A 21,405-nucleotide genomic window follows, 5' to 3' on the forward strand; every position below is an offset into this window, starting at 1 on the left:
CTGAACTTAAATTAGCCCTCTTTATTAATATTTAATATGGAATATTTAGAAATGCCACTACATGACAGGGAAGTAGAAAAAATATATTTTTCTAAATTGTACTAAAAAATAATATACTACAGAGACAGTTTTGAAATAAAACGTGAATGAAATTTCAAGATTTTTCAAATTCTGAAACATACACGTTATCTTTTTGTCTCATGAATACTCATAATTTTCAGTCATGAGCTAAAATACACACACACACATGCACACTCTCCTTATTTTCCAAAGCATGAGGGCTTAAAGTTAAGTAAACAGGCGTGTGTGCGATGCACACCTTTCCTCCCTGTTACCGCAGGCACAGAGGGAGGTGGGGGCCAGAGTCGATGGGGAGTGACAGGCTGTGGTGGTAATGAGGGCCACCAGCCATCATTTATGGATGAAAGCGTCCTTGGTTACATTTTGTAAAGTCCAACATATTTATTCTTTAAAAACCGGACAGCTTGTTAAAAAGGTGATTTACACATTTTGACTTCCTTTCTCTAACACTGAAGCTTTGACAGGCAATTAAGAATTCTCAGTTTTTAGGGTCAAATTTTATAGTTACTGGAATCCCACAGCACAAGTGGAGCAGGAGGTTGGAAGAGTGGTCGTTGGTAGCAGACGTAGCAGGGGTCTCGGTTCGGGGCTTTAATAATAACTGATAATGCTCTATGACTGGTTTCCGCTGAAGCAGATGATTTGGAAAAGGGTCCAATCTGTTGAGGTGTGTTTTGTGACAGGAAGATTCCCAGCGGTTGGGCAGGATTCAGAGGCCTTTCTGGATGTGGACCTGAAGACTACAGCGAAGGCAGGCAGTGTGGCCGGACGCATGAGAGCTGGGCTGTGGGGCTTTTCCCGGCAGGAGCCGCAGGGTTGGGGTTGAGGCTGGCACTGAGCCCACAGTCAGGAGCGCAGGAAGAGCGGCCCAAAGAGACTGGATGTCCTCCACGGGAGGTGCAGACCCGAGCACGTAACTTCAGTTCCGTAATGTCCTAATACATGAAGACGTGTGCTTTGAACTTTATTGGAATAAATTTATTTCTCTTAGCCAAAAACTGTGATTCAGTTCACTTCCTAGAGCATAAAACTCTATTTTCAGTTTTCTCTTTGGAATTCAGAAATTCTCTAAGGGCATGAGGAAACCCTGGGAGGAGGGTAGACTTTTCAAAAGTGTCAACGCGGTCAGTTCCTGGCTTCCCCAAGGATGGTGAGTGTCGGAACTGACTTGGTTTCTTCTTGGGGAACCCCAGGGGACCAAGCACTCTGCCTTTGCTTGGTGTGGCTTTGCTTACGGCAGCTTCCTACAATCTCACGCATGGCCATCAAAGAGCATGTTAGCTCCTGAGCAGATGCTCTGTGAATTTCAGCTCTGACAATGACCTTGACCACACGAACACCATGCTGAAAGGCCTGAGCGGCCACTGCAAGGTGGGTAGAGAAGCCAGGTTCCATCCGTGAGCCATGGAGAAAACTTGGAGGAAACTATGAAACTCGGAGGAAGCAAAGGCCCACAAATGCCCTGGAAGAAGCGGCTGCTGATCTCGCATCCAGACTTGCCTGAAAGCAGATTGTGTAACTTACACTAGTTACCCGGCTTCTATAACAATAAACCAAACAGTGAACCAGTGATAAGCCAAGCTGTGACCTTCCTTTCCCTGTTTTGTTAACATGTTAGTATCTGCCATCAGCATTATTGTTAACAACTTTCACAGCTTCTGTTCATTTGATATGTAATTTTTATTGCTTTCTTTGACAAATTACAGACTAATAATGCTTATGTGGTACTCATGGGCTTACAAATAACTTTGTTTAGGTTATTCCATTTGTTTCTCTCAGTATTTCTATTTTATGGTAGAGTTGGCATTTGAAGCCCATCGTAAGGACAAGGAAAGCCCAGCTCAGAGTGAGATGTCCAGCCTGCCTCATGTAGCTATGGCATAAATGTGCCTGGGTGCAGACGCCTCCCTTTTCATTGCAGGTCACAGCCGTCTGCCCCTCGTGCGAGGCCATGAGCCTCTGGGGCTCTACGTGTGTTCAGTGCCTCAGGGGGCAAAGCTGATGATCTTTCTCAAGACCACAGCATCGATAAAGGGTCCTTCATGGAGCCTGGGCCCACCGTCTCTACCTCACGTCTTATTCCCGCTACATAAATGACGGTGTAAACATCCGAAGGCAGAGTTAGGACTCGGGACTCAGATTCTTTCTCACCACTGACTTTACGGGGACGACCACAGTACTGACCCTGTTGAGAGCGCTTGGTGTTTAGTCCTCCATGCATTTGGTGCATACGTCACCAACCCTGAGAATCAGGAAATGCCAGCTCCCCGAGAAGACACTGTTGTTAGCACATGTGAGCTGGAGCCAAGCGGTGACCACGAGTGTCCTTCACACGCTCCACCAGGCGTCCCTGATTCATGAGAGGGGGGCACCCCTACCCCACGCTGCCCCGGGGTCCCTGCAGGCCCCACCCCAGTCCAGCTAGCTCCAGGCAAAGCTGTCCCTGGCCCACACTGGCACCACCTCCTGTTCCTCCTCAGGCCTTTGGAGAAAAACAGGCTCTCCTGAAAGAATAAAAGCGTAGAGCTCTGAGATGGGGATAATTGGAGGGTGGGACACAGAGAACTTTTGAAGATTCTTCTAAAGTCTGTTTTTGGTTTGAGGGTTGGTTGGCCAAGAGTATTGAATACGTGACTGTTTATGGAGGTGTTCACTGGTGAGTTGTGTGTGCGTGTGTGTGTGTGTGTGTGTGTGCTGTAGCTCAATGTAAAATGTGCCTAAAAATAGCAGTCTCTGCCCTCTTCATGTGGGGAGCCAGGGAACTTGGCTGTTGTCCTCAGTAATCTGCTTGACCCAGCCGTTTGTTTACCACTAGTTGAAGGTCAGCCTTGCTTTGTGTATATCACACCGGTTAACGTGAACAAACGAGAAATGATGGCAATGAGCCCATTTTTAGTCAGCACTTATTTAATAAGAATTAATGGATACTTGGACAAAAGTATGGATATAAGTCTCTCAATATTTAATAAGCACCTAATTCATGTGGAATATTACACGATGTGCCTAAAATAGTCTCCCAGCATTTTAAAGTGTAAAGATTAATTTGTTATAGCAGACACCCAGGATCAAAGGCCCCACGGGAAGCGATGGACCCTGAGGGACTGGTGCTCACCAGGAAGACCAGGAAAGGAGATCAGAAAGGGCTGAGCGAAGGTGGAGGCGGAGCTGCCTGCCCTCCCCACGCAGGGGACCTCCTTTCTCCAGCTTCTTCCCCTCTCCAGCTCCACTCAGTCACCTCCACCTTCACCTCTGTCCTCCTGCAAAATCAGGAGTATCTTGTTCATCGCCATCAGGCAGAATATCAGCTACAAGTAGATAAACCTTACATTCTGATTCAAGAAACACTAATTAGGATGAGAATGTCCCCTAGACAGGGATGTCTGCTTTTAAAAAGAATGATTTTTGAAAAAGCAAACTCTGGTCTGATAGATTTGGCTCAAAAATATGCAGAACTGTGTTATACCATCTCTGTTTCCTACCCCTTCTCCCACACACCCCTCCCTGCCTAAGAAAGCAGCGATGACACTCACATTTGAAAGATTATTAAAGCATAACTCAGTGAAGACTTGTTTTTTTAACAAAATATGTTTGTTTTGTTCTGTATTTTATCTTCAGTTAGTGGCTTGAGACCATGGAGGTATTATGGGTCATACAAATTAATATGCATTGTTTTCTTCTTTTTCTTTCTTTTTTTAAGATAGGGTCTCACTCTGTTGCCCATGCTGGGGTGCAGTGGCATGATCTCGGCTCACTGCAAGCTCTGCCTCCCGGGTTCAGGAGATTCTCCTGCCGCAGCCTCCCAAGTAGCTGGGACGACAGGTGTGTGCCACCATGCCTGGCTAATTTTTGTATTTTTGGTAAAGATGGGATTTTACCATCTTGGCCAGGCTGATCTCGAACTCCTGACCTCAAGGGATCCTCCCACCTCAGTCTTCCAAAGTCCTATGATTATAGGCGTGAGCCACTGCGCCCAGCCAATATGCACTATTTTCTTAAGAAAAAGTCTACAAAAGTGTACATGACATTTCTCTTTTGCAAATAGGTATATGTAAAGTATGTTTTTAGAAGATGTTGCATGACAGGGATGAGCTATTGAATTTGAGACAGTTGGTTTGTTGTTGTTAATACTTGGCCATGATTGGGTTCTCAGCAAGTGGAGTGTCATGGAGCAATGGAAGGGGACCCAGCTTCTCCCAAAGCTCCCCTGTCAATCAGAAGCGCACACGTGGTCCTAGAGAAGGGTGGATGCTGAGTGCGGAGGGTGCCTGGGCTGCTCCAGCCTCACCCCATCAGGAGCTTTAAGTGCTCCATCTAAAGGGTCTTTGAAAGAATAACGAGTAAGAATCTTGCAGACAATAACTCCAAAATTTCCGGAGCACTGTTCTTCCCCTGACAGTTGCTTTTCATGTTTCATCGAATTAGAAGTAGCTCCTGTTACCAGGGGAATTTGGGGTTTGGCCTTGGTCTCAGTGAGCCTGCTGACCGTACTGAGGTGCCTGAGGAAGGGGTGCAGTTGCCCCGTGTCCTGGGTCCAGGGTAGAGCCCTGCATCAGCCTTGAAGCTCACAGAGGCAGGCCTGCGCCCCTCACTTCGGGGCCTCCTGGACAGCTCTCTCCCCTCCTCCAGGTGGAACGCGTTCGAGGTGCTCGCCCTGGATGGAGTCAGCTCTGGGATCCTCCGGTTTTACACGGCCCAGGATGGCGCCGACTGGCTGCGGGCGGTCTCAGCCAACATCAGGGAGCTGACCCTTCAGAACGTGAGCACACATTGTTTCTGAGTCTCTGCTGATGTTCATTTGTGCATGAAAAATAATTGAGACATCAGATTTTTGATGATTGATGATTAACCCTAAACAAAATCATGTACTTGTTTCAATGTGTCAAATCTCTGACTATAACCATTAAAAATCAAGCCATCAGAATGTTTCCAAATCAAAGAGTGTGACTACGTCTGACAGCTGGGAATTTCCCACCTGGTTTTATCTTCCTCCTCCCCTCTGTCTGCCTCTGTCTCTCTCCCTCCCTTCCTCTCTCTTTCTCTCCACATACATTTACAGAAATAGTTATGCGTCATAATTTTATGTTTTAGCCAAATGCATTGATACAATGTGACATTTTGAGTTGGGGAAACCTAATTGAGTTAAAGTATAATTCCCCCAAACGTTATGAAGATTTAGAAAAAGGCATAATTGAGCAAAAACATTACTTCTCAAATTTGTGCTGTAGTCCCCCAGAAAAGAAAAAACATTGTATCTTTCAGTGATGTGTTTGATGATAAAAGTCAGCAGGACATTTTAAAGATAAATGAAAAGAGATGGGGTGGGAGCAAAGACTCGATGATGTGGGAGTTGCCTGGAGTGGTGGGTGTCTGGATACGGACATGGAGTCGTGGCCGCAGGCCTGGAGACTGTGGCAGGACTGGCCCTGCCTGGAGGGGGCCCTGGACTGACCTTACTGTCCTTGCTCCCTCCCAGCTGACTTGCCTTGTAATTGCACTTCGATCCCTGCTCTGTTCCGGCGTAGCCTGGAGGCTGCAGAGACTGGGTCCAGCTTGCAGACCAGCCAGGCACGGCCCACCCTGCAGCCCTGCAGAGGCACCCGCCCCTGCCCTGCCTTTCCCTGCCCAGCACCCCACATCTCCTTTGCAACCTTGCCGCTTCCTGTGGCTGCTAAACAGAAGTTAACTTGTCACTGGGGGAAGCAGTAATGTGTGAGATTTCTCCTGTAAAGACCTTAGGGGCTTCCTTTCTGCAACCACAGAAGGAAGTACCAGGACCGTCCTAACATCGTAATTTTCAGATGTGACACTTTAAATTCCAAAGTTATCTGAACAAATAGAAAGGGAAGAAAGGATGGTGCTTGACTCATATTTGCAGAAATGCTTGTGACAAGGAGCGCCCTTCAGTTCTGTATCATTTCACACATCACCCCTCATAAGCAGGGCAGAGAAGTCAGACACCCCAAAACTTCAGAATGGAAATGTGGACTCCGAGCCACCTCACGGCTGTGTGGCTGTGTGGCTGTGGGCTGTGTGGCTGTGGGCTGTGTGGCTGTGGGCTGTGGGCTGTGGGCTGTGTGGCTGTGGGACTGTGGGCTGTGCGGCTGTGTGTGTGGCTGTGCGGATCTGTGGGCTGTACGCACTGTAATGTAATGTGTGGCTGTGTGTGTGGCTGTGGCCGTGGGCCAAAATGTGGGCCGTGGCTGCAACGTGGTGGACGGGGACCGGCCAGGTGGATCAGGGAATGGATCTCCCAGGGAATGGAATGGAATGGACAGGGAATGGGACGAAATGGAATGGACAGGGACGAATGGACAGGGACAGGTGGAATGGGACAGGTGGACAGGGATCAGGAATGGATCAGTGGAGGGATTCAGGTGGAATGGACCAGGTGGAATGGAATGGACAGTGGAATGGAATGGAATAGGGACTGGGTGGAACAGTGGATCTCAGGAATCAGTGGAATGGATCAGGGAATGGAATGGAATGGACAGGGACAGGGACAGGAATGGAATGGAATGGAATCAGGATCAGGGACCAGTGGAATGGAATGGACCGGGGTCAGGTGGCTGTGGGTCAGTGGCTGTGCGGGATCAGGGCTGCGTGATCTGCACGTGGGCTGTGGCTGTGGGCTGTGGGCCAGGCATCGTGGGCCAGTGGATCTCGCGGACTGTAATGCATGTGGGCCGTGGCTGTGTGTGTGGCTGTGGCCGTGGTGGCTGTGTGCGTGGTCAGGCTGTGTGGCCAGGTAACGGGTCAGGTGGCTGGGCCGTATTGTGGGCTGTGTGGACAGTGATCGTAAATGGTTGTGGCTGTGGTCAGGAAGTGCCGTGATTCCGCACCCAGTCTCTGTTAAATGAAATTCCGTTCAACATTCACCCAGGTCATTGGGTGAACTAAATAAAAGAAAGATTATCAATCAGGATAACCAGACCACCATCACAGTAATAATTAACTGGTCAGAAGAGATAGGAAACTACCCACTTTTCTCAGATATTGGAATTTAAGCACCTGCTCTCCCATAACTTCACTTACATAAATGCTGATATTTGAAAAAGAGGAATTGAAGTCTGCTAGTAAAGTTTTTTCCACTGCTGCCATGCTTGTATTGACTCTGGCTAGGTTTTCAGATAGGAAGTGTGTCATTAAAGAAGCCTATTTCCCAGGACAGAGTGTGGCTGATGACTTCCAGCTGCCACTCAGGTGAGCCGTCCTGGTGTTGGTGGCTGTGGCGCTGACTCTCTGCCTTCTCTCCGCAGGTGAAGATGGCGAACAAATGCTGCTCTCCTTCCGACCAGGTACGGTTTGTGTTTTCTGCTTCATGATGAAACACATCTCAAAAAGCAGTCTCTTTGGTTGTTTGAAATTTAATTTGGAAATGTTGATAGGAAAACGTTAGCACATTTCAGACTGCATTTTGTGGTCTCTGCCCTCCCTGTTAATTCTGTAAAACTGCTCTGTCTATGGGAATAGCATAGGTTATTCTGATCTCCTGTGTATGGATGATTTCTCCATTGGCAGTTATGTTTTTTTGTAAGGAATCGTGATTTAAATGATGATTTAGATATGATTGTTTAAACTGAGAAGGGCTTTGTAATGACACACCCGTGCAATTTGAAATTTTAAGCATTATATTATTTTCTTAAATAAAATCCTTACTAGGAAAGCTTCACTCTCGGGAGGGCTTTGACCCAATGGGTGTTATTGCCGGTCGATAGGATCCTGCCATCCCCAGATCCAGGCAGTTTGTTCACCTGGAGCCCAATGCCCTTAACGTTGTCCTGGATTCACGAGGGCTACCTTTGCAGCCACCCTCAGGCCTGATTTTCTGCTCACTTCCCAGGTCTGTGAGTACTTAGGAAAACTCTATTGTAATCAAGCTGTTTGAATATCAGGCAAATCAGCTTTTTAGCTACTGTGTTATTCTTGTTTCCTTTATAATAAACTTATGGTTTAACTTGTAAGGGAGTATGTTACTTACAGTTCATTCATTTTTGGTTGTATCTCTTATGGACTTAAAGAAGCATGCATCATAGCCTCAAGAAAACTGAGAAAAACGTGTTCAGTTTGCTTTAAATAGCGCACAAAATAGTGCTTAGCAAGAATATTTGAATTCACGATGGAGGACTTTAGAAGAGGTCTCCTGCCTATCAAGTATTTACTAAAAGAATGGGAAAATAGGGCTATGTTTTAAATTAAACCTCTCTAGTCAACATTTCTACATTAGAAAAGAAACAGAATAAATAGTTCTTCTAAATCTTTTATCTCGTAATATTATTCTAAATTTACCATCAACTATTTTTGTTTACATAGTTATTTAATGATTATTTCTATAAATTCTTCAAATTAATATAGGATTCGTTTCATATTCTTACACATAATTTCCCTACTATGTGTTTTTGTAACAGAAGTTCTGAAGCTTTTCCACAAAGTACGTATCTCTCTGTGGTTCACAGAGGAAACACTTTATCTCCACCTTTTTATCAAGGCTGGTGGGATGGTGGGCCAAAGTTTTGCCATAGTCTCTATGAATAATTTACCAGTTGATGTTGTGTCTTATTCACACACTCCAATTAGCAGAATGTCTCCTGAGATCCTCTTTATGGCAAACCTGAGACTCTTCCGAGATCTTGGGAGGAGCCGCAGCTTCTGGTGTTTCTCAATGTTGGCTGCTGCTTCTCTGTTTCTCAGTTTGTTTGCCACGAGGACAGCCATCCTCTCCCGGCCCCCAGAGGGGTTGTCACCTTGCAGACAGATCCTTGATGCTAAACGGCGATGCCCGCAGGTGGAGAGCATGCGTGGGAACGGGCAGCGTTTCCGGACTTGGCCTTTATGTGCTTCAGAGAACATGCTGACTTTCGTAGCTGTTCTGGAATTACTTCTCATGTTGGAAAGGGCACTGCTCCGGAGAGGAAGGCATTTTCTTTTTACTTTGGAATTTAATCCTCCTTATCATCGACTCATAAGAGATGATAAAATAATAGTTCAGAGAAACATAAAAACCTGTAGGGAGCACATCTCCTGGTACGGAGCACATTGAAGGACCGTCTGTCTTCCAGAGACCTCAGAGGCAGTGGGTGGCCTTGTTTTTGCTTCATCTCGGTGAAATTCTACCACATGTTAAACGTTGTGTGTTTCACATCCATCTGGGTGGCCTTGTTTGACAAAGCAAAAAGCCAAAGGCAAACCGTGGACCTAATAACCCTGACCAGACCCTTATCTGGTGGTGTAATTTTAACAAATTCACTCCAGAGGCTTAATTTCTTTATCTGTAATACAAGAAAGTTGTACTGGGTAATTTAAGGTCCTTTTTACAACCTTAAATGTTCTATACAACTTTGAATTTACTTAGCGGCTTGGAGTAGCTTATTTGGAAATTAATCTTAGAACTGAGCTTCACTATGTAGGATGATGAAGAACTAGCCCTGCTAGATCCGGATGCGCTTTTGGTGGAGGATGGTTTCACATTTTCTCCAAAAGTGGTGTGTGTTGTACAAATGTTAGGAGTTTGCATTTAAGACGTTAGGCCCTTTAAAACAGAAAGAAAATTTCTTCTCACTCTGAACAATTCATTCTTGATTTTGGTATTTAATAAATAATTGTGAGATAATTGTTAATGTGAAAAATGTGAATTTTATGTGAAAAAAATTTTTGTGAAAAGATAAATAAAAGTGTTTAACAACCAGTGAAATTGGCAAACAAAAACACATGAAAAACAGAATTAGGAGAATCTACAAAAAGCATAATGTATGCATTTTTAGACTCTCGTATCTGGTATAAAAAATAACCAAGTAATTTATCACACAAACCAGAGCACTTTTGTCGGGACAAAGACTAACCTGCAAACAATACCAAGATAACTGCAGACACACACATGCCCACCCCACAAAACAACACCAAGATAACTGCAGACACACACATGCCCCCCCCACCAAACAACACCAAGATAACTGCAGACACACACACGCCCACCCCACAAAACAACACCAAGATAACTACAGGCACACACACGCCCACCCCACCAAACAACACCACCAAACAACCCCACCAAACAACACCAACATAACTACAGGCACACACACGCCCACCCCACCAAACAACACCAAGATAACTGCAGACACACACATGCCCACCCCACCAAACAGCAAGCAGCCCTATTTCTTTCCAAATTAAACTTATTTTTGAATAACCTGAAATTTAATTTACATAGATATCGATGCTTTAATCGCCAAATCACCCCGACCCCCTGCAGAAAACCCTGAATAACACAAGTAATTCTGGCTTTTTCCAGCTAAAGGAAAAGACCAGCTGCATGTTATCATCTGGTGGACGTTTAATTATCTTGACTGATCAGGTGAAAAGAAAAGGACTTTCTTATAGAAATGGTATCAGAAAAGATAAAAGATATATTTCTTTATTATAATGGTTGTGACATCTTAATTTTATTAAGGTGGTACAATCAGGGAGATGTGTCTAAAAGTATAATACACACTTCTTGGAACGTGTAATTAGAAAAGTCATAATGTAGAAGATAAAATTAGCTTTGCTTAAAATTATTTATGAACTGCATATGCCGAAGGAAGATTCAGAAAGCATCCGATGTTTCCAACCCTGGCAAAGCTATAACGTATTTCTTCGCTAAATCTAGCATACTTCAATTACATGTGTGATTTAATTAAGCTCACATCCAACTAACAGGTATTTCAGATTACTGGCAGTCTATTATTGCCATCTTGGGCTTACAGTAGCTCTTTATTCACTCCTTAATACATAACTCTCCTTGAACTTTGTGCCAAACACTGTGTCAACCAGATACAGAAAAGAAGAGCCCAACACTGTCCCAGCCCAGGGGGAAGAAAGAGCAGCCCTGGGGCAGGGAGGTGGGTGTGCAGCTCATGGGGCCTCCCAGGTCTGGGTGCTCGGATTCCAGCTGGTACCTGCAGCTCCTCGGAAACAGAGTAACTCTACCGAATCTGAATTAGACGGTAATTCCACCGCGTGATCAAGCTCTCCTCCTAAAAGAAGGCTTGCTGCTGCCATGCTAGAAAAACAATCCCAAGTTCTCTATTTTCGCCAAGAATTCAAGAATGCATACTTCCAACTTACTCTTCCTTGATCTACCTGTAATGTAAATCAATCTCTCACCCATCTGTCCCCTGTATTTAGATATTCCTGAGTGTTACAGCCCTGTCGTAGATTAAGTTCCTGCACGTCAGTTTCCTGTTCACAGTTCATCCCTTGTGAAATCTAAATTGCAGTGTATGATTAAGTGTTTCGTGAACAGAAAGAGTAAGATCAGGGAAACTCAACAGTATGTGAACACATGACTTAAAAAATGAGGGAGCTGAGGCGGGCAGATCACGAGGCCAGGAGTTCGAGACCAGACTGGCCAACATGGTGAAACCCCATTTCTACTAAAAATACAAAAATTAGCCGGGCGTGGTGGCAGGCACCTGTAATCTCAGCTACTTGGGAGGCTGAGGCAGGAGACTCGTTTGAACCTGGGAGGCAGAGGTTGCAGTGAGTCGAGACCATGCCACTGCACTCCAGCCTGGGTGACAGGGCAGGACTCCAGCCTGGGGCCAGGGTGGTGATGGGGAGGGCTGGGGAAATGAAGGAAGTAAAACCAGCAGAGTTTGTCTGCCCTACAGGCAAAAGCAAAATATCACTTTAAATTTCTCTACGCCATATGAATCTAATCAGGCTTTGACCCTTAGAATTTCTCACCAGAGGAAATATTTGTTTTATGAATGTTAAAGAGTCTCAGACCATGTTGCCAGGGACCTGCAGAAGGGAATGTGTTCGCCATTCCCTCGTTTTTTATTTTGCTGATTTTTCTGGATGTGATTATTCTCTACCCCTCCTTCTTACTAACTCTGTGATTTGACAAGGATCTTGATGTGACTCCTCGTAATAAATATGGGGTCAAACCAGACTTTTTGTGCTTGTTGCTGATTCTTAAAAGTTTGCAATAATTTAGGACTCAAGCAACTTCCTACATTTTCTAGAAATTCTGGTTCCACACTTTGATGCTAATCAATAAGAGAAAGGTCTTCCACTCAGCCATCCTGACAAATACGGTGAACTTGTTTTTGCCTGCTGCAATTATCCGGTGGCCAGAGGCTCCTGAAGATTTGGATTTGAAGATATGGTCATCATTGCTGGTGAAATCTGGCCTAATACGGTCTCCTCAAGGCTTCAGCAATGCACTCAAGTGCGCGTAAGATGACCCGGGCAGCTGCTCAGGGCCGTGTGCCTGGTCCTCCTGGGATGTGAACTCTTTTCTTGCTGAACAAACTGCCCGCATAATATTCTTTTCATGACCGTGTGGAAGCCTCCGTGTTTGCAATTAGTTGTTTTTGGTAACTGTGCTTCAATGAATCCTATAATTGTTTTTATAGTAACTGTGCTTCAATGAATCCTATCTTAAACTGTACAAATCCCTGCACTCGTGCAGTAGCGAGTTGGAATTAATCACGCATTGAATTCACGTTAATTATGGAAACATCAAGCATCTGCTAAATTTGCTAGAAAAAAATGCATTTTTAAATGGAGCTTTTTGTGATTTACAGAGTATAAATGCTAGTGTTATAACCAACAAAAATATGTGACCCAACCAGACAAATAAGGAAAGAAAATCTATTAGGTATTTTTAAATAATCTGTGTATTTGGCTTCAAATTCAGACACTGGAGGAGTAAATTACACATTAGTGGCTTTTCCAGGTATGAATGTCCTCGGCCTTTGCCCCCGGCTAGTGCCTTACGAGGGGCTTCCTGTGGTACCCTGTGAAATTCCCACAGTTCTCACGTGAGATCTATAATTCTATCCCATTTCATGATGGAAAAAGAGAGCCTTGGCAATGTTAAATGTGCTTTGCTGGGGAAGGTCTCTGGGGAGATAAAGTCATCCTCTGTTATCATCATATTAACACCACATCGATGTGGTTCCTGAGCCTCCATGGGACGTAAGGATAACCCATTAGGAACTTGGAAGTTCATGATCCAGTGAAATATTTGGGTTACTTTTAAAAGCCTTGTAAATCCAGAACAGTCAAGAAAGACAACATTAAAACGTTTAACGCATTCGGTGATTCGTATTCAACACTGAAAACCACGATGATGTTAGCTGTTTGGCTGCGCCCCCCGCCCTGCAGAACAGTGCTGGTAATTTTCTTTCCCATTGCTAGAAATACCGTTCGTAGAACTCTGATTCTGTCGTCCAGCCTCTCGACGTCCCGGGAAGTCTCATCCAGCTTAAGAGTGAAGACCGTCAGCGGTTTATCAAGCAAATAACAGAAGCAGGACTTGCCCTCGGTGGAGCCCGTGCTGGCTGTGACGGGACTTACCCAGGCGGCCCAGCAGAGGGCGCTTCGTGGTGTGTGGGGCTTGCACGCTGGAGGGGTGTCAGGTCCCAGCTGGTTCTCAGCTTGTCATAGCTCATCGGTCAGTGTCGTTTGGTAAAGTGGTCGGGATCTCTGTGATAACTTATTTTTATTTTTCTAAGTGTTTACTGCTAAGCATATGTTCATTGGTTTTCCTTGAAATAGCAGAGTGAGAAAATGAAAGAATTATAATGAAATTACTCCTAGTACTCACTACAAAATATGTGTCACATTAAAATTTTAGATAACATGGATTTTTCTTCAATAATAGTTTGAATTCATGCACTGAATTCTTAAATTGGATTACTATTTAAATGTTTTTGAATCACCTTCTGATTTTTATAGTTTGAATTTTATATGGCTAAAAATATTCACTGCTCATTGTAAGAATCTAGTATTTTTGCATTATTTCATTGTTGTTAAGAAGTTGAGCCATAAAGGGAAACAATTATTTTCCATATTTGCCAACTACTATGTTCACTATAGGAATGAAAAATATAATTAGCTGTTTTTACTACCTCACAGAAAAATCTGAAATACTACCTTCTAATAGAATACAATTCAATACAGTCTTTTTAAAAGATAAATGAAACCAACAACTCTAAGGCAGCTGAGAAAGCCATTCGCCAAAACTGAAAGTGCTCATATGTAAAACCTGGTTCAATGCAAAACTGAATTTTTAATTCAAGATGTGATTCATTCCTATTGTGTGAACTTGATTTGGAAAATTGGACATCTCCACGTTTCTCCCGTCTCCTGATTCTGGGTGTGTTGACCTGGTGGGAGCACGGCTTGCTCATGTGCTTTACTCTGCTCCTGTGACATTATGCCCTCATTAAGGCTTGGTTTGTAATTTTCAAAGGTTTCCCTTTGCAGGTGGTGCATATGGGGTGGGTAAATGAGAAACTCCAAGGAGCTGACTCCTCTCAAACCTTCAGACCCAAGTTCCTAGCACTGAAGGGCCCGTCCTTCTACGTTTTCAGCACTCCTCCGGTAAGGATGCCTTTGACACTCCACAGGGAGAGGCTGCTGGGCGGGGGAAAGCTGCGTCTGGTGTTTGGAAGAGGGGACTGCTGGGAGGGCTGTTCCTGTAGGAGGGGGAAGCTACATCTGGTGTTTGGAAGAGGGGGCTGCTGGGAGGGCTGTTCCTGTAGGAGGGGGAAGCTACATCTGGTGTTTGGAAGAGGGGGCTGCTGGGAGGGCTGTTCTGTAGGAGGGGGATGCTACATCTGGTGTTTGGAAGAGGACAAAGACAGTGCTTGGTCCTGCCGTTTGCTGTTTCTACATGTTTGGAAAGGATTCTGCTTGTAGATTGCTTATTTATTGCTCCAAATTTATAAATTAACCCATTATTTCTTTAGTTCAAATAGCCATTAAGATATTGTAGAGCTTATTTCTTCCTCAAATGCCAGCTGGTTTGGAGGTGGGATGCAGAGGCTCTATGTCTTAGAGGATAAATTATGTAGTTGAAGAAGCCAAGAAACAAACAAAATACAACCCTCTTTTTAGACGTTTCTAATTTCTAAATTTTAAAAGCTTTTTTTCCCTGATATCTCCCAAGTTTTATTTTAAAAATAAGCAGCCTGCTTTAGTGGGGTCCGTAATATAAATTTATGGCTGAATGCTACAGTTCTGCAATTTCATTTTCCAATTCCCACCAGCACCATTCTCCCCAAACTGACCAAATGTAATATATAATGTCTAGAAGTTTATCAATTTAAACAGCTTTGCTTTTGAGAGTCTGACCATCAGAACTGCAAGCAAACTAAAAACCTGATAGTTTCAGGTACCTACACATGTTGGATGCATGTCATGTGCAGTGTTGACGGGACTTTCTTCCATTAAAAGGAAATGAAAAGATAAAACCAAGTTCACCTCCAGACATCAAGACAGTATTACCCTGCCTGTCTTTTCATTGATAAGGATGGCTTTTTAAGTAAATGTTTTACCTGAGAATAATTTTAGATTTACGGAAAACCTGCACATTCAGTGTGGAGAGCCCCATCTACCTCCACTCAGCTCCCCTGATGCACCTGACTTACGTGGCCCCGGAGCATCTGGCAAACCATTTGACGACGGTGCAGCAATACTAACCACACTTCGCCCTCCAGCCAAACTGCAGTTTTTCTACTAATGCACTTTTTCTGCCCCAGGGATAACATAGTATATCACATTGTCTTTAGTTGCAAGGTTTTAAAATAAACCAGCACTTTGTTCTTACCGCGTCTAAATGTTTGCATGAATAACGATTGAATTCTCCTCAAAACAAGTGTAACCATGTTCTTTAACGTTTGCTGCTAATTTGCTCCATCTTTTCAAATTCAAGTCCCAGAGTTGAACATCTGATTGACTGGGCTGATTTTGGTTTTGAGCAGAGCTGAGATATTCATGCCAGCTCATCTCAGAGGTGCTGAAAGACTCGGAGGAGGTGGCTGGCATGGCATGTGCCCAGCCTGGACCACTTACCACTGACACTGGAGACACAGGAACGGGCTGAGGTGTCGGAGGCCTGCCATGGACCCATATCACTGCACATGTTGCCAGCGCAGCTATTTACCAGTTGGCCTTTTATGGAACTTAGGGATTCTTCGAACCCTAATAGGCAGACCCTAATTCAATAACCATTGAATAGCAAGGGTTTAAAACAGTTAGAGAAGTTTCTTTGCCATGTGTCTTCACGGAAGTTATGTCCTGCCTTGGGACACTCCAAGGCGCTCGTAGCATCCAACTCATCTCAGCAAGGCCTGGCTGGTAAATTGATGCAGCATCACGAAGTGTCCCTGGAATCGCTAACGTGGGTAAACTCCTTTGTAGCTTCTAGTGCACTTCTGTCCATTATATAATTTGATTCTTGAGATGACTGAAGGCTCCTCATTTTATTGATGAGTGCCAAGAGCACACAGTGTCAGAGCTCCGTCTTGATACGTCGTAACTGTTTTATCATGGAGACCTATTGTAACGTAACTGATAACTAAAAAGAGGTATTTTCATTTTAGCAACACATTGAATAGCCACATTCACTTGCTTTTGTTTTCTCATTTGAGTCTTGCTTTTACAGATGAAGGTCATGTGTAAATAAAATAGTAAACAAATGTATTTGACTGAGGATTGCTTTGGATAATTTATTTAAAATCCTCTCTTAAGAGACTGTGGGTTGTATTAACGCATTTAATGCCAGAATAGTCTTACAATGTACTGAAAATCCAGAGTGCAGGCAGTATCCTCTCTGGTCTTCTTCCCCAGTGGGAACCTCCAGCCCTCTCATTCTGGTGGGAACAGCGACTGGAGAGGCCAGGACAGATGCCATTGGCAGATCTCGTCTTGAACAAGGCTGACTCGAGCTAGAAACCCAGTTTCCCAGAGTCTCTGTTCTCACGTGGCTCTGTGAGCGTTGCAGGTTGTCTCTGAAGTCATTGACATTTGTGAAATGACGGAACCTCCCTCGCAGACCAAGAGCCTTTGGGCCATTGACAACATGTAGACCCACATCTAGACCCCGATCCACATCTAGACCCCGATCCACACGCTCGCTGCCCTGCAGGCACCTGCAGCTCCATCTTCTGGAACTCAGAAGTTATGCCTTGAAGTATTTGGCCTGTCATTATTCTTCTTGATACTTGCTGTCATAATTGGTTTTAAACTGGCTTACTTAGCCTGAAAAAAAGTAATAAATACAAATAAGCAGCTTCCCTTCAGTATTCATTTGTATTCTGCTTAGTTGTGAATTATGAGTCCCTAACTAACTACATTTGATTTTGAAATAATTCTTTTAAAGAAATCCTAATGTATCTAAATTTTAAGCTGTGCTTCTTTTTCTTCATACCTGCTGTGGTTAGAGAGTCCGTTTCTTATTTTAAATGCAGTTTCGTTTTGTTAAAATGTAGGTGAGTCTTCTCTCAGGGTCCTGAGGTCGCTGCCGCTCACACTGGCTGGGCAGTGCATTTGCAAGGGGCAGAGAATCATTTCCTGGGGATCTGAAACCAGGATATGGTTGTGGGGAGTGAGGGCTGAGGAGGGCGCATGGCACTGGGGTGAGGGGCAGGAATCTGCCTTGCCCGAAGCCACAGGAGCAGCTGTGTGTGCCGGGAAGCCAAAGTCACGTTTCCATGTGTCCAGGAAGGAACTGGAAATCGCTAACTCCTCATCCACATAGAGGAAGTGCCCACACCTTAGCCTGCTGGGTTGGGGCTTCCCTTCCCCAGGGCTGCCCGCCTCCTGCCCTTCCTCTGGCCCACAGAGACCATGCTGTCCGCCACCTGGCTTTGCCGTGGTTTGTTAGGGTTTCTTTCTTGGTCATTTAAACTATTTGAAAACAATAAAAACTAACAGACAAACTCTGTTTCCTCGGGCAACATCGCTTTTTCCATTCCGGATGCTGCGGCTCCTCCCTCCATATCTCTCCCTGTCTCTGTCACTGTCTCTTTCTATCTCTCCCTCTCCCTTTCTCCATCTGTCTCTGTCTTTGTCTCTCTCTGTCTGACTCTGTGTCTCTCCCTCTGTCTGAAGCATCTGTCTCTGTCTTTGTCTCTCCTCTGCCCACTCTTTGCTCCTCTCGAGGTCTCTCTCTCTTCATCTGTCTCTGTCTGACTCTCTCTGTGTCTCTCTCTCTGTGTCGGTCTCTCCCTCTGTCTTTCTCTCTGTCTCTACTTCTGTGCCCACTCTTTGCCCTTCTCGAGGTCTCTTCCTTTATTTGCTTTCCAGTCCCTCAGAGACAGTTTTATCTTTGGTGTGGGAACCTGTACCTTATCTTGTATTCATGACCCCTTTCTTGTCTTGTCCTGTAAAAGTTATATGTCATATCTTTCTCCTTCTGCATACACTCCTGAACATTCCTAGAACTTGATTGTTTCCATTAACTTCTAATTTCTAATAATTTCTGCAGAAGATGACTTGGCACCATCTCCATTCTCTCTTCAGAGCCGTCAGCAGGCCTTCTTTCCATCATTGTGGTTCTGAAGGCCTCGCTATTCCTTGTCAAGGGTCAGCGAGGACCCAAATGAGCCTAGAGAGTCATTCTCAAGATTCAGTGAACCTGTGAAGTTGAATTAGCCCCAGATAGATTTACCATTAGGCTGCAATTTAAGGAAGCCAGATGTTACTCTAAACTGTACGCATCCATCCAAACTGGTCAGATCTCTGAAATATATAAATTTTGTTATCCTCAAGTAAGCATAGTTTCATAATTTAAATTTTTAAGTGCAAATATGTAACTGTTAATTACACCAAGATAGACTGCACAGTCTGGGAAGCTTTTGAGTCTAGTAGTGCTTAGGAAGCGCACATAGACACACACACATGTGCACACCACACACAGACACACCACACACACACCACAGACACCACTAATGCACACACCACACACAGACACACCACACACACACCCCATGCACACACCACACACACACACCCACACACACACACACCACACACACACACCACTCATGTACACACCACACGCACACCACATGCACACACCACACATACACATACCACACACACACATCCACACACACCACACACCACTCATGCATCACACCACATGCACACCACGCACACACCACACACACACCACATGCACACACCGCACACACACCACACAAACCCCCCCACACACATGCACACACCACACACATGCAAACCACACACACCACAAACCACACACACACCACAGACACCACTCATGTACACACCACATGCACACACTGCACACACTGCACACACACCACACAAACCCCCCACACACATGCACACACCACACATATACACCCCATACACACCACATGCACACCGCACACACACCACACAAACCACACGCACACACACCACACATGCACACATACACATGCACATACCACACACATGCACACACCGCACACACACCACACAAACCTCACACGCACACACGCACACCACACACGCTAACATACACATGCACATACCACACACATGCACATACCACACACACACCACATGCACACACCACACACACATCACACAAATAGACACACACCCCACAGGCACACACCACACACCACATGTGCACACCACACACCTATGACGCACGTATCACATCTGCACACCACTCATGCACACCCCACTCATGCACACACCACTTATGCACACCATGCACACACCCCCAGACCATGGCGTGTGGACGTGAGAGGAGGGACTCCAGCCAGCAGTGATGCTGCCATTCGCTGAGATGGGAGCTGTGGGATGCACTCATTGGCCAGTGCTGGATCTTTGTAAGTTTGAAACGTTTAAAGATTTCCAAAGGGAGGTTTTTGAGTAGAGTTAGACCCACCAGTCTTGAGTTCAGAGACAAGAACTGGGTAGCCATAGAAACTTTGGAGGCACCCAGGACGCAGAGAGCTCCCGATGCTGTGAGGCCGCAGGACCCTTGAGTTCATCCAACTGGATCCTTGATCCACGCGAAAGAAGCCACTCATTTCTTCCGGATCTGGATAAGTTGTGTTTTTTCAGTGGTAGTTACTACCAGTAATGCACCGGAGAGAGAAAAAGGTGCAGGTTTTTACGAATATTCCATCCAAAGTTAGATCGACTTGACTTGTTTCATCTGTATACTTCCTGATGACTTCCTATAGTTTACAAATTTCCGGTGGCCTCCAACTGTCAGTACTAAATGTCACCTGTAAGATGAGAATGAGGACTGTAAATGCCTGCCTGAGAGGGTTTTAGGGAGATTAAGAAAGGATGATTAATACATTATAAATATCATACAAAGGATGGCTGGTGTGGAAGTTTTCTCTTGATAAAACACTGGAAACGCGATTTGGCTTCCATGGGCCTGGGAGCTGCCCGTGCTGGGCTCCTGCTGCCTGCACCATGTCCAGTATCGCCTCTGACATAGAGAAGATGCTGCCTGGTTACTGGTTGAATAATCTATAAGATAAGCACTGGGGCCTGTTAATGCTTAGTGGTGGGCTGAGTGTTTTGCAGAGGTCATCAAATCCTCTCTAATGCGACTCTCAAGGAGAAATCAACCCTTCATATTTGCACTCCAGCCTGGAGAACAAGAATGAAACTCCATTTCAAAAAAAAAAAAGAAAGCTCTAAAAGCATTTGAATCTAACAGACAAAATTATCTATTAATATTCAGCAACTTCTCATTGCAAAATCAATACACACAATATGGTGAATGAATTTACATCTAAATATTTATAATGTATTAATATTTTTTCTGGCCTGACACTTTATATCCTGGCACTGGTGGCAGTTTGCCAGTAGCAGTCTTACTTTAGCCAAATCTAAAACAACCTTATGTTAAGGTTTTAATATCAATATTATAAATTTATTTTATCCTGACATGAAACAAGAGGTTTTTGGATCAGAGACAGGTTGTTAATTACTCACAGAACGTCTCAATGCCGGTTCCCTGTCCCTGCCTGAGTTCTGTGCACGCAGAGGTGTCAGCCACGGGAGAAGCACCCAGGGCCGTAACTCTCAGAGCCTGGATAGGATGCTCAGCACCCACCCACCCTCCTCCCCACAGAAGGAGAGACGCCCCCTTACTAACGCCATCTCTCTTCTATCACACTTTGGAATATAAATCAAAGGCTTCAGGGGCCATCCGTGTGAAATGTCCCTATTGCCAACTCCCATGGCCGAGTCACTGCACCATCGTCCTTCATTCCAAGGCCCTCGCGAGCTATGCAATAATGTAGAAATATTCACGGAGCCTCGAATCTCAGCAGTCTACGTCAGTAAATTTCAGTGACTCTTAACAAGGACCCAAAGATTAGCATGACAACTTGGAAAAAACTAAAAGATAAAGTCCTTCTTTAAACGATGGCTTTTGAGCTCATTCAAGATGAGGAAGAGGAAGAATTGAAGGAGAAGAGAGAAAAGAAAGTGTATTAGTCTGCGTTCACATTGCTCTAAAGAAATGCCTGACACTGGGTAGTTTATAAAGAAAAGAGGTTT

The 21,405-nt window shown here is 44.7% G+C and overlaps 1 protein-coding gene across 1 annotated transcript in view; it reads left to right on the plus strand.

Annotated features, from left to right (window-relative positions):
- SNTG2 (syntrophin gamma 2) overlaps positions 1-21,405 on the plus strand; it is a 368,413-nt gene that overhangs the window by 260,532 nt on the left and 86,476 nt on the right. The window contains exons 10-12 of the mRNA XM_009183595.4: positions 4,708-4,837; positions 7,338-7,376; positions 14,338-14,454. Coding sequence (XP_009181859.2) covers positions 4,708-4,837; positions 7,338-7,376; positions 14,338-14,454 — 286 coding nt within the window. The remainder of the gene's footprint in view (positions 1-4,707; positions 4,838-7,337; positions 7,377-14,337; positions 14,455-21,405) is intronic.

This window comes from Papio anubis, chromosome 14 (genome assembly GCF_008728515.1).
Source record: "Papio anubis isolate 15944 chromosome 14, Panubis1.0, whole genome shotgun sequence".
NCBI classification, from domain to species: domain Eukaryota; kingdom Metazoa; phylum Chordata; class Mammalia; order Primates; family Cercopithecidae; genus Papio; species Papio anubis.